Genomic DNA, 16895 nt, shown 5'->3' with positions numbered 1-16895 from the left:
CTGCTGTCCTCCGACTCGCTGCATCATACCCATCCATGCCTTTCTCTAGAATGGACACCCTGATCGCCGACGAAATTTAAATGAATATTATCCCCCGTCCGATTGGAAGGAAGAAAACAACCTTCATAACCTACTTATATTAAACCTTTTATCTCATCTTTTGGCTTCTGCCCTTTCACTTTGTCCTGCAAGGTGTTGTTTTGATCCGTTTCAGTTCGGCGCAATAGAGCGTCGTCTAGATTAAATTATCCATTATCGCGCACTTCTTATTCCCTCGCCGAGCACTGTGCCTTTGTCTTCCGTTTGGTCGCCGTCCATGCGCTGCCGATAAATTGCATTCAGCGTTGCAGGAGACAAATACCGATGAACAGGCCAGCCACCTCTTGATCCTCTTGATCCGCCTATCGACTTGACAGACTGCCTGCTGATCGGATGCACGTAGTCCTCATCGTAGTTCCATGCGTTAATTGATGCCGTCCGACGTGGGCGTACATTCTTCCCCAATGCGGCGTCATCCCATAGTACATATACATAGTGCAGTAAACTCCTCTAGTTCCTACTGGCAACCGGCTACCAGTTAGCGCCCTGTTCTATCTAACCATGCGTATAGACTGCCCCAATATAGACCATAGCAGTCGCCGTTAATTCAATTCACCTACGTCAACATCGACCGTCGTCGACCATCGACCACAATGAGCCGATCGGAAGAAGCCACGCAACTATTCGAGGAGATCGAAAGGACCTTCTCTTCCACCAGCCTGGGCAACGAGAGATGGTACTTCATCCCGGTAAGCCCGTATTTTCTTAGATTCTCCCCCGGGCAAGGTTCAGGTCAAGAAAAACGGCTTTTCTTCTTCCTCTTCCCCAGGGATCAACGGAACTATCGCTCCCTGTGATGACACACTCTATGTTTTACCCCGGATTATTGTATCGTATACATCCACTCGATGTCGTCACGGCGCGCCTACACTTGCTGCCATGTTACTATCTACTTCACTTGGCGATCAAGTCGAAGCCTTCTCCCCGTCCGTATTACAGAGTTAAGAGTTACGGCGTCACGGGCCCCGGACTTGGTCGATTCATTGAAATAGTGAGGGGGGAGGGAAAAAGCAAAACTGCACGATGAGTGAAAGCCCGCGTGATACATTGCTCTTTCGTGCCTGTTGATTGACTGCTTCATGTCTTGTTGGAAATCTAATTGACCGTGTCGTCATTCTCTGTCGTGTCTCTAGATCGCCGCTCTGTCTGGTGCTGGCGTGCCGGAGTACGCCATACAGCTATACTCTCATCTCGTTGAGAGGCCGGGATACGCTACGCCTGAGGCACGACAGCGATTAGTCCGTCGCATACGCGAGGCGTTGGTCAAGTGTGTGCCAATTATCGGCGTCTGTCGTCCGCTCGAGGTCATTTTCGGTATTGCGAAGATCGAGAAGGATGAAGATAAGGACTACTCGTTTTCGAGGTATGTATATACTCTCCAACCTTAAAGAAGACTTTATATGTATAGAGTACTCCGTACTAACGACTCGAAGGGAACACTGGCAGTCTGGCGAGCAAAACCATGAGAGAGGGGTGTCATGGCTGAGTCGAATCTACCAGAAGAATATTGACGGCATCCAGGACTCTCTGGCCGCTCACAAAGACTTCTGTATGGCTATAACGCCCGCCCAAGGCGCAGACTAGTGCTTATGCTGACGGCTTTAGTCTGGATATCAACCGAGATCACATACGGCCTCTACCTCTCCGACCACACGATACTCGACGACGTCGAGACCGAGCTGGTCGTCCTGTCGGGGATCATGATACAGAATCTAAACAGTGAATCCCGCTGGCACCTCCGCGGTATGCGGCGGATTGGCATTGCGCAGGAAGACGTTGAACTAGTCCATCAGTGTGTATGTGTTTTTGCCCCCTTCCCCGCATCTGAAAAGCCATCCGTGGAACGATTCAGGAGGCAAATCGGCTTATTCGGCGTTCTGGTGCTGTAGATCGAACTCGTCGCAAAGTTTGCGCAGGTCAAGATTGATAGAGTTCCGAGAGTAGCTGAAGTCGAGCATGAGGTGTGATACACCCGCCGCTTATATGGTCTGCATGTGGATTCAGCTGAAAACCTGAGATGATACGGAGTACAAAGTAGATAAGAGAGATGTGAATATACTTCATGCCTTCATTCTAACATATGGTAGCCAGTTCATAAACAGATATTATATTATGTATACATTCAGCTCATACTGCCCATTCACTCTTGTTGTCTGTAGCACTGATGAAAGGCTCATCGAGCTGTTTGATAGCATACTCTCCGCATAAGATGCTGTGGTCAATGGTTAGCAGGAATAGCCGAAAAGTGAAATGATAGAGAGTAAACTCACCAGGCTTCGGCAATCAGCCCGTCCAACTCCCTGATAATCTTCTCTCGCTTGGCCCCAACGTTCGTCCCCTTACTCATCTCAGCCTGCAAATCTTTGATATGCTTCTTCTTTCCCGTACCCGCAGCATCCATTACCTTCTTACCCAAACAATCACTATGAAAGGCGTGTTGGCAAGGGAAGACGAAAAACTGTCTACTCAGCACCGGTAACGAGCATATCCAACACTTCTCTCCTGGCTCGACAATCGCATACCGCGAGCCGAGCGCTGCGGTTTCTAGCCGGATCTGCTCGGCTACATGGGCGGAATTATCCATCTCCTGGCGGAGGGTATCAATATGCCGCGAGTAGTCTTCCAGAGCGGTGCAGATCTCATCTTTAAAATCATCAATCACGACGAAATCAGGGAAGAATGGAATAAGGTCTTCGATACGTAAAAGTTCACAGCGCCGTAGAAACTCAATGGCGTCTTTGATTCCTATCCCCGGTTGTCGGATCTTTTTCTCGGCAACGAGAAGCCAAAGTTTCTTCCGTAGCTTGTCGTTGCCTTCTGGCCGATCGGCGACAAGGGCAGCAAGCTCGATATCGTCGTGCTTCAGGGCCAACATGACGCCTTCTTGGTATTGGCCCATCATACTGTAGATGTGGACGCATGATTGGACTCGTTTATGCTGGATGCAAAGACGTAAGGCGAAATCGGCATCGTAGCGAGGCGGGGATAATGGTTGGGATTCAAGGTACTGGAGAAGGGCGCCTTCGGACGTTGAGGGGTGTGATGCGTATATGGAGATTAGGGTGTTATGAACAGCAGCGGAGGGATTCGGATGGTTGGCGATGATGAAATTGAGGTATCTGATCGCCTGGTTTTGAGGCAGAGCGACCTTGGTGTCCTTGTTGTAGCTTAATAGGGCTGGAATGAGTTTCTGCGGATCTAGATCCGTCTGTCTCATCAATATATCGACGAACTCGTTGGCAGAGTACGTCATTAGAATGCTGCTATATTTGTAAAACACCTCGGGATCGGTTTGTTTCTTCAGCACATTGAGTGCTTCTGGCCACTTCTCGCGTTGAACCCAGTATGACAGCACAAAGTTGTGATCGCTGATGGTAGTCGCGAAGTACAGCAGCTCCTGCTCGCGACCATGGCTACCCACAATGTCATAGACAGTCCTGGGGTCTAGGTCATCCTTGTACCTGTTCACGAATTGCTGAAACTCGGTGCGTATGCTTTGAATGTCATCCTTTGCATCGTCCGTATTTCCTCCCTCGACGAGTTCGGCTTTCGTTGCAATCGTATCGTCCAACGAATTCAGTTTCGACATGAAAATTTCCACCAGCCAGCTTGCTATCATCATTCTTTGCATAACTGCTGATTTCTTATAGGTCGTCAACTGGGTAAGGAGGTATTTCCTCAAAGCGTCATGTTCCCCTTTATCAATAAAGGTGAGGCAGACTTCCTCGAAACGTTTGCTGCTTTTACCCCAAACAGATGCAGCTTCCAGATACTGCCCTTTGCTAGCAAGATGATCACCCGAAGCCGTCGCAACAGCGTCCTTTTGGGTAACTCCGTGGGCAAATCGTAACGCCGAGTCAAACTGCTGCTCTTTAAGAAGGATCCTCCATACGTCCCTATCCTCATCGTGGGCGGAGATCTCATATATCTCTTTGCCAGTGAAAAGCCAGTATGTGTTCATCTTCTGGTCTGCAACCAAACCGAGTGAGCTTTCACCTGGTTCAAGGACTACTTGATCGTACACAATCTCTCCGTTCAAGCGATTCACGGCAACGATTCGGCCTTCCACCAATGTCAAGATATGCCATTGTGTCATGGTCATTCCTTTTATCGGGTCTTGAATTAGCTTCCTGCCTCCTCTAGCAGACTCAGTAGCTGGTAAAATCGAGCGTTGGATCATCTTTGCTTTGTCGAATATGCGGCTTCCTATCTCTGGGTTTGGAGAGTTGGGCACCACGCCGTGCAAAACGCCCAAGGAAGTCAACCAAGCAAAGTGCTTTTCATCAGATTTTCCATCACTGTGTCCCTCCTCGAGCGGGTCTGGTTGGATAGCAAGCAGGGACGGCGCCGATAGCGTCGCGCTGGAAAGCTCATGAACGACGGGGGTTTCCTTGCGGAATAGGTCGATGTATATAGACCCTCCTCCCTCTTTCCCGTGTCTGCCTATCTTGCCCATGAAATAGAATAACTTTCCATTCGATGACACCATGATATGTCGACAGTCTTTCTTTCCACCGACAATGTCCACCCAAATACCCGTCACCGACAGACTGGGAACCTTGTATACCGTGTTGACATATCTCTCGTCTCTGCGGTAAAACTCGGTCGCGGACTCGATATATACTTCGTAGATATTCCCGTCTGTCGAGCCCACAAGTATCTCTCTCGTTGAAGCCGTAGGTACTGAGGGATTCCATGCGATACATTCTATCATAACCCCCTTCAGGCGCGCGAGCGGTTTAGGTTGTCGAGACTGTGTATGAAGATAATAATTCTCCCCTAGCGTAGTCGATATGATCAAGTGTGAAGCCGAAGGGTCAAGGAACATGCGGCGAATGACGCCAGTATCGGCGGATTTCTTGGGCAGGTCGATGTCTATACAGCAACGAAGCAACGTTAGTATTTTCCCGGAACAGTCCGTAGGCAACGATCCCAGCGAAAGAAACATACCATCGATGTCCACGGCATTATTTAGATCGATCCTCAGAATCCTGCCTGTTGCGAGAGCCAGGATGAGTACATCGTTGGCAACCTGGGCTGCAACGAAGTCGGCGGCGATCGAGAACTTGAGCTCGACTTGTTTGACGTTGAATATCGGTAATGAGGATTCGGACAGCTTGGCCAGGCTGCTGGCAGCTACATAGCCACTGGATCCGTCCAGCGCCATGATGCGCACTGAAAATGTGTTCTTCTATGTCATCGTGGGATGTTGTGATGCCAGGAGCTTGCGGAGAAAGCTAGAATAACTATCGCCAACGCCAAGCTCGAGCTCTATCCCTGCTATTTTACGACCAACTAGAAAGACGCAGAGGATATTTGATAGTAGAAATATCAATGCATTAATTAAAAGTATGTAGAGCCATAATAAGACATAGTGATCCTCCTGGCAGGCATGATCTAAACGATATCCCAAACATAAAACGCCTCCCAATGCTCCCGGCATCATCGTCATCGTCATCAACCGTATTACTGTATTAGGCCTGCCATATACTTTTGTTTCTGGGTGCAGCGAATCAGTATCAAGGTAAAATAAAGGCGTATGTTGCAAGAAAAGCCCATCGAGGGCAAGCCCATCTCCTTTCCCCCCGGCGTCATTACATCACAACGCACTCTCTCTGCGGGTCCCCTTTTGCTTTCCGTAACGCTGCCTCGCGCTGTTTCACTTCTTTGGCTCTTTCTTTTGATCTCTGCCTTTCAGCTGACTTGGCTCTCCTATGTTCGCCTGAAAGCCGCCAGGCTTCTCCGGTACTTAGTGGATCAGCACTCTTGCGTCTAGAAAAGAGTGATCCGATTCTGCTCTCGCCCATAGACACTGGCCGACTCTTGCTGTGCCTGGAGGTGTCCGAAGCATCCAAGACTGGCACAGTAGGTTGTTGAGGTTGTGGCTGTGGTTGTGGCTGGAGAATTGGTAGAGGCGTGTGGTCGACACTAATAGCAGAATCTCTAGGATGCACATTTAAGGACGCTTCCGCGGCCGGAGAGACAACGGGGCTTTCTTCGTCACCGGAGCTAGAATTCGAAGGGGGCCTAGCTAGTTTCCCACTTAGAGGAATTCGTACATCAGATAATCCGGGACCGGATGGGGGACCCAAGTCTCCTGCATCAGCGTCTATAGGGAGGATCTGGTAAAATAGAAGATATGGTAACTCGGTCCTCAGATAGTCATCGATATCAATGAGCGTAATGCGTTCCTTGGCGATATCATCAAACCGCATCCAGTAGTTGCTGTCGGCAGATGAGATGGACGAGCCTTTTTCTGGGAACATCGGATCGGGAGATGATGAATCCTTCTTGGTGCCTCTAACCAAAGAAATATAGTGCCCAGAGTTCGCAGAATCCCCTTGATGGCAAATAACAGACTGTAACGAGAGTTTAAACTTTCCATAGAGTGGCCCATCTTCCCTCATCTGATCATCGTTTATGAAGTGAGGGAAACCAATCTCCACGGGAATATCAACATACGTCTTTAGTCGCATTGTTTTGCCGGTTGATGAGACTGAGTATCTTTTCAAACTAATCCCTAGAATCGGCCTCTTTGCAGAGAAGTGGGTGGCCGTTTGGGGGTTATCACCTTCTCGATCATTTGCATACCATGCTACAATGAGACGATATATTAGTTAGTGGCCATTTGGTTAGAAAAGAAGGGGATGACTTACGGAGTAGACTAAAAACCTGCCACGCAGGCATCATGACTTCTTTGCGGATACTGCCCTTCGGGTTTACCTGCGTAATATCGGAGGCGGCGTCATCGGCAATATCATTATCCTCTGAAATAAAGCGATTTTGAACGATGCTGGAAGCACGATCTCGGCCACCAGGTGTACTATCAGACACTGTAACTTGAGGTATGGCAACCTGCCCGTTGGCTGGACTGAAATATGCAGAATCGTGCCCAGATCCGGCAATTGGAGATTCAGCATCTGCCACTTCAATATGTTGAGTAGAAAATCCTTTGGTTCCTGGTTCAAGTAGATCTGCGTTACTTTGGTTTTCTAGATATCGCTTAACTTCAACTCGGCTATTGAAGTGTTGTTCTAAGCATTCCTCGAGCGTAACCGGCCTATTATCATCTTCTAATGATGGGGGTATCGCTACTTCTAAGAGTCGTTCGTTGACAAACTGATGATCACCCGCCGCGTCTTTCTGTCCGTTGTGAATGAGGTCCATCTTAAGGGTAAGGAGGGGCGACTTTAGCGTTTCCATTATGAATGTGAATGCCTCGGATGCATCTTGCTGTAAAGGAAGGCCAGCCTCTTTCCAGCCACAGGTAGCTATGGCGTCTTGTAATTGTTTTGTCTGTCGCGTTTAAAAATTCATTAATCTCACTGTTCCGACTTGCTCAGCCAGTAGCTTGTTCCTGTGACGACGGGGACAGCTATGCAAAATAGAAGGTGGCGACTTACCACATCCGTCGGTATCAGATTTCCTGACCTCAGTAGGTTAACCCATAGGCGCAAAAGAACCGTTAGATTGCGCTCTGGTGGGTTGGAAAAGTCATTATAGAGGAGAGCCTCGTAGAAATCTAGTCGTGCGAACATCGCGAAGAGAGCGGCGTCTAGATAGCAAGAAAATCCTCCCCTGTTCTCCGCCCCAAGTAGCCTGGTTTCGGGGACATAACTTCGAATAATACCCTGCACAGAGTCGTCTATTAAATATATAAATTCGAGAGCCCTTTCTTGTTTGCCACCGGCGTAACGGGACCGTACAGCGTATCGAATATGCTTATTGCTCAGGAAATATAGCTCAGTATTGGCAAGGAGTGACTTGATGGTTCCAACCTAATTGGGTCATGTTATTGAACTGATCGTACAGCTGTATTGGCCTGAATTTTAGAAAACTAACCTGTTGCTCCAGCGATCTAGAAACCGTAAGCTCAGCCGCAACGCCTCCCTTATCCCTTTTGAATATGTCCCAGCGTGCTAGTAACTCTGAATCCGCGGGTGAAAGCCTCTAGAGTAAGAGAAAACGTGCAATGTTAGCAGAGCGTTCTATGAACCAGCCTAACGATGAAAGGGCATAGAACCAACCTTGTGGGCACCCATTTTGTTTAGAAATCTATGAATATGCGGCGCCATCTTATCTTTTTGAACTGATAGTCGTACTCTCGAGAGTTTGTATAACGGAAATCAGCTAGGGCAAAAGTACTATTTATCGGTCATCGTAGATGTCTCAAGGAGATAGGACGAGTAACGCGCCGCAACGGGTGACCTAATAGTCATGATGAGTGAGCAGGTGACGTTTTGTATAGAATGCGCACGTAATTCCCAGGCAACACTGTTTGATGACAGGCAGGATGAACCTCTTGACGGCTGATACTTACAGTTGGTAGGCTGCAGCCAAAAATGCCATGCCACTGCTACTCGAAGCGTTGCTCGATGACGTCGATCTCCTGCTCGCTGCTATCGATATCGTGATCGCAGACGTCTAGATAAGCGGGCTGTGCTCAATGTTTATGACTCGGGGTAAAGGATGTAAGGCGACGCCACGATATCTATCGCTTAGATATAGCCAGGGTTCCCGGTATTATAGCACCAGGATCACCGTCTCATCTCGATCTTCCGTTCCCGTTGGCGAGCGGAAAGTGTGGAAGTAAACAAACGTCCACGTCCAGGCTCGACCAACCCCAGATCAGGTGACCCGCCACTCTGGCCATACTCTGGACGTTTTATCAAGCGGAAAGCGAGTAACTGTTGCAAGCGAGCACACGTTCTACAGCGAGTTGAAGGTTCATAGTGGCGAGGAGGAGTATCAAACACTACGTCAGTGCAAGCTTTGCTAACGGCGGTGTTGACGGCGGAAGAGTGTCCCGCCAGCTAGTAGAACGATCGACATGGAGGCTTTTGGCGGCGTCTAACTAGGAGGCTACTCGCTGACAGTCAACTAGTCGATGCTCGAGGGGTTGTCAGTAGGGGTGAAGTTGAAGGCATAGCATAAGCCCTTCATACTGGCAGAATGGCCACTGTAGGATGATAGCATAAGGTGGTAAACAAAACTCAATCCTATAGATAAGGCGAACCGGAGGCAAGTTTGATCTTAGTATCTAGTGCTCCGGATATCGAGGCAATATCATGAAACGGACTTTGCGTACTCCGTAACATCCGTAACATCCTGATCCTTTGGCCGGTGATAATGGCATCTTCGAAGCTGGTGTACTTTAGAATGCCGGTTTCTGCATGACGATAATCTATTCAGGGTACTCCATAACTATGTGTAGTTCAAAAAATGACGCTGAAGGATATCCAACCCAGCCTGTTCTATAAATTCCTCCGTTGATTTCGATACATAGAGCAAAAGACACAAACATTACTCTTGCCGAGTGATGTCAGATGTCCGGAATAAATATGGCCCGTCAAATCGAAAATGTGGGGTTTTAACAGGAAACACTTGGGCAAACATTTATCATGAATGAATGAGCGTATATTCAATTAAATGATTACAGATCAACCTTCATTACAGCCTACATGCATCTCCACGGCGACACTTTGCCTATAAGACGTGTTGCTCTCACATCTGAGATGGCTGGAAACAGTGAACTTGGGGCAACCGTGGACATCGCTGGGGATGGTGATATTATTCTAGTTGTTGGGCCAGAAAACGTCAGACTACGTGTACGCTCGCTGATCATGAAAGCAACCTCAACCCCGTTTTCTGCTATGCTAGGCCCGAGCTGGAAAGAAGGCCGTGATCTACTCGAAGATGGGTCCACGGAGGTGCCCCTACCTGCTGACAATGCGATGGCAATGAAGTATATCTGTGCTATTATACACCATCGAAACGAGATGGTGCCTGATATGATAGCTTCAGATGATATCCTCGAAGTTGCTATCACGGCAGATAAATACAATTTCGTTGATGCCCTAAGATTTGCGAGCGCATCTTGGTTGCATTCTCGGAGCATGGAAGCTAATGAGCAAATGAACCTAACTGCGGCAGCATACGCTTTCCAGAACGCACAAGCCTTCAGGGATCTTACCAAAGCTTTGATACTTGATTACGGAGGCTCATACATTTCTCTTTTTACTGAAAATATCGGGTCGGTAATAGGCTGGAAAGTATTCTGTAAGGACCTCTGGTCGATTTCTCTAGCTCATAGTATCTATGGCTGACCGGTCGAATCAGGCCTTCTAGAAGAACAAAGGAACTCTGCGAGACTTAAACTAGGAGATATTCTCATGGACGGCATTACAAACGGTGGAATGTGTGCCCACAAGTGTGGGTGGACAAGCAAATATGCATATGCATATTTGGAATTGCTCCGCCACCATGATCTTTGGCCAACGGGCCTAGTCACCATCTCCAAGGCAATAGAGCAAGCAGGGAGCATTCCAGACCCGGTCCCCGATGAACGGAGTACTGCCTGCACATATGATTACAAACATAGGGTACCGGAATATAGAAAGGGCCGTCAGTGGTCAATAAACTACCTGAGGGAGTACACTGGGCTTTGCCTTCCCTGCGTTCGGATGGGAAATTCAAAGTCAGCGTTCTGCGAGCTGAGGGATCACATCAGCAGGAACAGTTGAGGCCCATTCCGCTACACTGATACTCATCAAAACCTGTTGTCCCAAAAATCTAGTGAAGGGGATTAATGAGATACTTAATAATGCAAGGGAACTCTTGCGGCCTAGCCGGTGTTCTCATTCTCAGAATGCAGTCATATATTCTCGACTGTTAAACCAGCATTTCGAAAGTGGCCTTCTGCGCTCTCTTCTCTTGAGCCGACTTCATCAATGTACCGCCGAAGGAAAGCTTTATCCCTGATGAAATTTTGATACCTGGACTGGCGTCACTCCAACTTCAACAAACATTTGCATAGAAGGCAAAGTTGGGTGCCACCGTAGAATATAAAATAAACATCTAGAAAAACGTTCAACTTTTGACATCATATTACGTCATCAAGTATAAGTTTGCTTCTTTTGCTTTGATTGCACTCTTTGCATTACCTTTGTATTGCTTAGTAAATAGGTTTCGTCTTTATATTTATCCCTTCCGAATGACTAAACACTGACCAATGAACCGCTTAGTCAGATTTTTGTACACGTGACCAGTATGAAGTTCGCTGGAGCAAAATTCGAGATAGGACGAAGACGGAGAGCAGAACAGGACTCGTGCCAGGCATCAACGGAGGAAACACAAGATGGCGCTTCACGAGTCGATGTCACAGCTGCCAAAGGCCCTATCCAGGAGGTTTACGCCCGCCTTCTCCTCCCAGCTCCCAGCATACCGCCGCAATGCCTCTTCAGAATCATCGCCGCTTAACGACCTTGAACCTGTGTCGTCCTTTACCACTCCACCGCCGCCAGAAGACCTTATAAAGGAGTTCGATCCGCTAGGAAGAAGTCAGGCTCGTAAACAAGAACTTCCACGAAGTCGGTAAGCTTGGATACCAACCCTGATTCAGCAGAAGCTATCTCACTAACCTCAATATAGCTACCAATATCGATCTCCAAAATACTACCGTGGTCCTCTAAACCCTCACAGACCTCCACCACCATCACACCCGTCCTCGCGTCTCTTCGTTCCGGGCCCGTTCAGTTTACCTCGAGTCCAACAAACGTTTGATTCAACCGTAGCCTCCGACATCCTCGCGCTTTGTTACGTACATAAACCACATGGCTTTAAAGCACCCCCAGTTCGCGAACGTCTACGATCTTGGGACGACAGCTCGCCATACCATAAGAACCGACCGCTCCGTGGCCCCAGAGGTGGTGATGTCTTACGCCTGCTCAGGAAACCAATTACATTCAACAATGTCCCCGAACTCTCAGGAGTAACGGTTCACAGCTACGTCAAGGGTGCCGTGAAGAATGGATCTGGCTATCTGCACGTAGCCGGTATGGCGCTGCAGGCCATCACAAACGTCAGGGTGAGAACGCACAAGACGAGAACGGGTGTACCGCAATGGGGGTTGATTGCCGGCCACAGACATGTTGCGGCCACTGCCGAGCTGAAGGGAGAGGATATGCAGCACTTCTTCAGCAAGTTGGTGGACGTCGTGATGCCCAAGTTTAAAGACTGGAAGGGAGTTAAGAATACCAGTGGTGATGGCAGTGGAAACATTACCCTGGGTCTCGAGCCATCGATGGTTGCCATGTTCCCTGAAATTGAGGTCAACTATGATATGTGAGTATCTCGAGCTTAATGCCATTGATCTGGGCTAAACTAATCTTCTTTCTATAGGTATCCTTCACATATGATTCCTGGTTGCCACATTACCATTCACACCACCGCCCGTACTGACAAGGATGCGAGACTCCTGCTTAACGCTTTGGGCGTTCCATTCAATGGGAAACTCCCGAACTAAATGCCGACCCATCTAATCGCACTATAGCACCATTTATTGTCTTACCTGGCGAGATGTATATTATCGTCACCCTATTGCCGCCATGGTTCTTGCTCTATCAATGACGGCGATAGGGATATGTTCTTGTACCCCTATTACCTACTACCCTTATCTCCTTGGCTTGTAAAGCACTTCCTCGCCCTCGCATCATTTTCTTGTACAATAACACCCATACACCCATAGAAAAACAGCGATTTCATTTTGGTTACGCATGCCTTATTAACGTGGATTGATAGGTGATGTAGTATTTATTACCGTTGGTCATTATGTCTAGTCAAGAGATATGATGGGTGAGATATTCAATTTTGTCTATTCTTGCCAATCGAAACAATTAGGTAAATACAAACATATTTATAAATCCATTCGCTTCATGACAAGAGCAGACAAATCACACATGACAAGATGAGAAATTCGTTGCTGGCATGGTATATGAGATGAAACGATGAAAAGGGTGGTGTGGGGGGTGAGAAGAGGTCGACTCTCTATTTGTACATCGCCCTGTTTAAAGGTCGAGAGTGCATGCAAACGAGAACAAAAAGGAAATGACGAAGAGATGAACAATCGAAATCCTCCAGGGTACTTCTTCTAGCCTTCATGATTTTGATTACCCGTGCCACGCAAAATAAAGCAAAGCAAATAAGTAGATGCGATAGAGATTTTTGAAAGACCAGCATATGTAAATGTCGACAAGGTTAGATAGATGGTGATGCAGATAGATTGATACCAGGAAATAAGGTGGTAGGTGGTAAATGGGGAAATGATGGAAACGTCACATCAAGCAATCGTTTCTAGGAACGGGTTGGTCAACAACTCATCTGCGCTAGGACGTTTCTCGTGATCGATTTCAAACGTCATGTCTAAGAAGGCCATGGCTTCTTTGCTCGCATTTTCAGGCGGAGGTGGTCTTGCTTGGTTATTGCCGATGGCAAAAATGGCTTGTAGCTGACTGCAGTCTGGGAACGGGTGGACGCCGATAAACATCTCGACGACGAGACAGCCTAGACTCCAGATGTCTGCCTTTTTGGTATGGGCTGTTTGACGCACGACTTCGGGAGCCATCCAGTACACGCTTCCTTGCAAGGAGGGACGGTGGAGATGGTTTGATGGACCCTTTGCGCCGGATCCGAGCATGGTGGATGCCTCGACGCGCTTAGAGATACCGAAATCAGAAATTTTAATGCCTCCTTTGTTATCGACTAGGACGTTAGCGCCCTTGATGTCGCGATGTATAATGTCGCGGGAATGTAGGTATTCGAGGCCCGCTAGGATTTGACGGACAAAATTCCTGATGAGCGGTTCTTGGAAGGTGTTATATTGTTTTAGCATTGTTGCGATGGAGCCTCCAGGAACGTACTCGAGGAAAATGTTCAGGTACTGGTCGTCTGTCGAGGTGCCTAGGTATTGTACGATATTTTCATGCTGTAGGCCCTGTAGGAGACCAATTTCGTGCTTGAGGGCGGTGACCATGAGGTTCTTCTTTTGGTCGAATTCGGTGCCCTTTGTAGCAGATGGAAGCTCGACTTGTTTGACGGCCATGAGTTCACCAGTGACGGAGTGCAGAGCAAGGAAGACGCTGCCAAAGGAGCCTTCACCGATCAAGGATCCCTTCATCCAGTTCTTGTTGCCGAAGTTGTTACCAGCAAGGAAATCAGCTAGTCCATCGTCTACCTCGTCGCCGTCCTCTGCTACAATCATGCTCAGGCGCTCGTTCATCGATCCGCCGCCATCGGTCGCGGTGACGCTCAGCGTCTCGTCCAGGAAGGTCTGTCGTTCTGGCTCTTCAATGATCGGGTGATCGGAGCTTTCATCAAACGAGACGTAGGACTTGCGATTATCCTGGATTGGCGACTCTTCTTGCAATGGCTCCAGAGCCGAGGAAGCAATCGAGTCTCGGAACGAAGCCTGGGGCAGGTTGAACCTGGATACAGATAAGGGTCGCCCACCACCAGCTCGCGAGGGAGGGTTGGATGCCGCGCCCGCAGACAGCCATGCGTCTGCGATGCTGGGAATTGGCGGAGCATCCTTCATACTTGATGCCAGACTGACGCCGCTCATGACAGACAGCCGACTTGCGGCCCGACTCATGCGCTGCGACCTTCGCACAGACAGACGCATGGTCTTTTCAATGTCCTCCTTCTGGTGACTTGGGAAGTAAGAGGTCAATTCATGGATGATCATCTCGCTTGGAGGACGGGCACCGAAGAATGAACGTAGTTTTGTGCCCTGGTCGCGATCTGTAGTGTCAGATGGCGTATGTGGCAGTCTACGATGGTCATCTCGAGAACGATCGGTGGCCGTAATGGGCGACATGGGCTGCCGCAGATGGTCCCAGGACTCTCCCGTCAGTTTCTGTAGTTTGATCTGGTTCCTCAAGTTGGTCGTATTCATGGCGTTCATGTGAGCAACCTGGCTCTCGTCCGTGGCCAGTCGCGCGGCGAGTTCGAGTTCATCCAGGTCTGGCTCGCCGGCATGTATATTCCTCAAGATGAGCCGGCCGCGTTCAGACCTGTTGGAGCCATCGCATATCTGCAAGAGCTCAATGTCGGATATCCGCCTGCAGTTTGCCGGATTGGGATCCAGCCCGTCCAGAACGTAGAAACAGTAATTCTTATAATGGCTCTCGGGAAGGAGAAGTTTCTTGAGAACGCAGACCATTATATCATCTGCAGTCTTGCACTGTTTTATGTTGAGTGCCTTGGTCTGTCCACCCGTATGTATCACTCTGATGACGGGCGAGTGGCTCGGTAGGGAGCTTATGGTCAGCCCATCGTTGCTGGGATTCTGCCTGACATGGGCCACCGTCCTGGGTGCCTGTGAGGGGTCGTTGGAGGAAGTTGTGTGCCGTGAGGTGCTGGAGTTTGAGTGAGAGTAGCTGAAGTAATTGGGGCCCTGCTCACGGCGAATGGACTCCATCGGGCTGGCCCCATTGTACCGGAAGGATCGGATCTGGCGGTCTGCCTCGGTCAGGGGAGAAGTAGGCCGAGACGACGGCTTTGCACCGTAGCTGTGAGAAGAAGGCTCATTGCGTGACCACTGTCGACCGGAGGGGTGGTATCGTGGATTTGACGGGCGAGACGACTCTGAGGATGGCGGAGTGTACCGTGCCGAGTCCAGGGCAGCCAGCGAGTCCTGTCTTGTCAGTACACATACATACATATATATTAAGTAGAGAGCATACCCTGTTTCTCTTTTTGCGGTACGACAGGGTGCGGTTGCGCAGCTGTTTGACTGCCACGTAGATGCGTACTCTGTCTCCGACCTTTTTGATGCCCATCTCCTGCAGTATCTTCTGGTCACAGTCGAGGAGATTGTCCCCCGTGAAGTGGTTTGCTGCACCCGTCAGTCGTGATCTAGAGTAAGGAGAAAGAGGACCTACCTTTGAAGACGGGTTCATACTGTCCACACCGTATGCTATGCAGCCACTCGCCGACCTTCTTCTCGTCCCACGACCTACGCCACTGCTATTAGCGATGTATAGACACCATATCTACAGTAGAGACGCACCTGATGGGATCGAGCTGGTCTGCACCCTCGGAGAACTCAGACTCGGTCGGGCTGGTGAAGAGGTTCTCCCTGGACGCGACTCCGTTGGCGGGCTTCTGGAGCGGCAGGTTTGCGTAGGAGGCGGACATGGCGGACTGCTGGGGGGCCATTGGGAACGCCTGAGCGTAGGGAGCAGGCTGGGAGGTCAGCATCGTCTTCCTGCTTGTGGAATGTATGAGACTGTATGATGTGGTGGTGGTGATGGTGATGGTGTCTAAAATCGCATTTTGGCGGGACGGTCGAGAAGGCCGGTCGTCGCTCGGTGCTACCCTGGGCCGGCCTAGAGCAGGGTTGTCGACTAAGAGCAGGGTCTATGTACTCCTCGCCCTGTCTTGTCCGATAATCAAGATGTAAGATGGAATATATATAAGATATAAAGTAGAGTAGATGTAAAGTAGATGTAGAGTAGAGCGAGCAAGGCGTTCCGCGGCCTGATTCAGCGCCCGATGGGGTTAGCGCGTCTCCGAGCTGGAACTTCTACTTCTACATAAGAACATAAGATATAGAAGATATAGAACATATAGAACATATAAAGGAGAAGACTAGAAGAGACTAGAAGAGGAGAGACAGGAGAAGAGAAAAGGAGAGCAGGGATAGGGTGATTCTTATAATAGCGATAGGAGACACCGAGGTCTGCGTGCCGTGCTGCGGTGAGAAGCTGAAACCTCCAGGGGCGCCGCGATCGTCTAGTTCGTGTTTGCGACGGGACCAGGGAGCCTTGCCACGTACTATCTCCTCTATTATCTGTCTTGACGATGATGCTGATGTGATGATGTTGATGTTGTTGTTGATGTGGTGTTGATATAGGGCGTCGAGGTATCTACATCTACTACACCTACACCTCTCCCTCTACATCTGCATCTACACCACCTACACCTACATCTACATCATCTACATCTGCGTCTACATC

The 16895-nt window shown here is 49.1% G+C and overlaps 4 protein-coding genes across 4 annotated transcripts; 2 read left to right on the top strand and 2 right to left on the bottom strand.

The window, feature by feature from the left end:
- Positions 1-692: 692 nt before the first annotated feature.
- On the top strand, positions 693-2066 carry GIQ15_05177 (uncharacterized protein; the record flags this gene model as incomplete). Its single annotated transcript, XM_033552594.1, has 5 exons — positions 693-788; positions 1233-1462; positions 1533-1648; positions 1705-1895; positions 1989-2066. The coding sequence occupies 5 exons, from the start codon at positions 693-695 to the stop codon at positions 2064-2066; spliced, it is 711 nt and encodes a 236-aa protein (XP_033406324.1).
- A 160-nt stretch (positions 2067-2226) lies between these two features.
- GIQ15_05176 (vacuolar protein sorting protein DigA) lies at positions 2227-8141 on the bottom strand (the record flags this gene model as incomplete). The annotated part of the gene is made up of 8 exons (XM_033552593.1): positions 2227-2311; positions 2370-4974; positions 5050-5246; positions 5710-6694; positions 6756-7395; positions 7503-7877; positions 7942-8049; positions 8127-8141. The coding sequence occupies 8 exons, from the start codon at positions 8139-8141 to the stop codon at positions 2227-2229; spliced, it is 5010 nt and encodes a 1669-aa protein (XP_033406323.1).
- Positions 8142-11236: 3095 nt separating this feature from the next.
- GIQ15_05175 (uncharacterized protein) lies at positions 11237-12403 on the top strand (the record flags this gene model as incomplete). The annotated part of the gene is made up of 3 exons (XM_033552592.1): positions 11237-11472; positions 11530-12222; positions 12280-12403. 3 exons carry the CDS (start codon positions 11237-11239, stop codon positions 12401-12403), a joined length of 1053 nt encoding a protein of 350 aa, XP_033406322.1.
- Positions 12404-13216: 813 nt separating this feature from the next.
- Positions 13217-16137, bottom strand: GIQ15_05174 (MAP kinase kinase kinase Ste11/SteC; the record flags this gene model as incomplete). The annotated part of the gene is made up of 4 exons (XM_033552591.1): positions 13217-15571; positions 15621-15772; positions 15819-15892; positions 15947-16137. 4 exons carry the CDS (start codon positions 16135-16137, stop codon positions 13217-13219), a joined length of 2772 nt encoding a protein of 923 aa, XP_033406321.1.
- Positions 16138-16895: the final 758 nt, after the last annotated feature.

The sequence above is a fragment of the Arthroderma uncinatum genome, assembly GCF_011692745.1.
Source record: "Arthroderma uncinatum strain CBS 119779 chromosome Unknown scaffold3, whole genome shotgun sequence".
Taxonomy (NCBI): Eukaryota; Fungi; Ascomycota; class Eurotiomycetes; order Onygenales; family Arthrodermataceae; genus Arthroderma; species Arthroderma uncinatum.
Note: the sequence above shows the minus strand (reverse complement) of the source record. Positions and strands in the feature narration are given on the sequence as shown.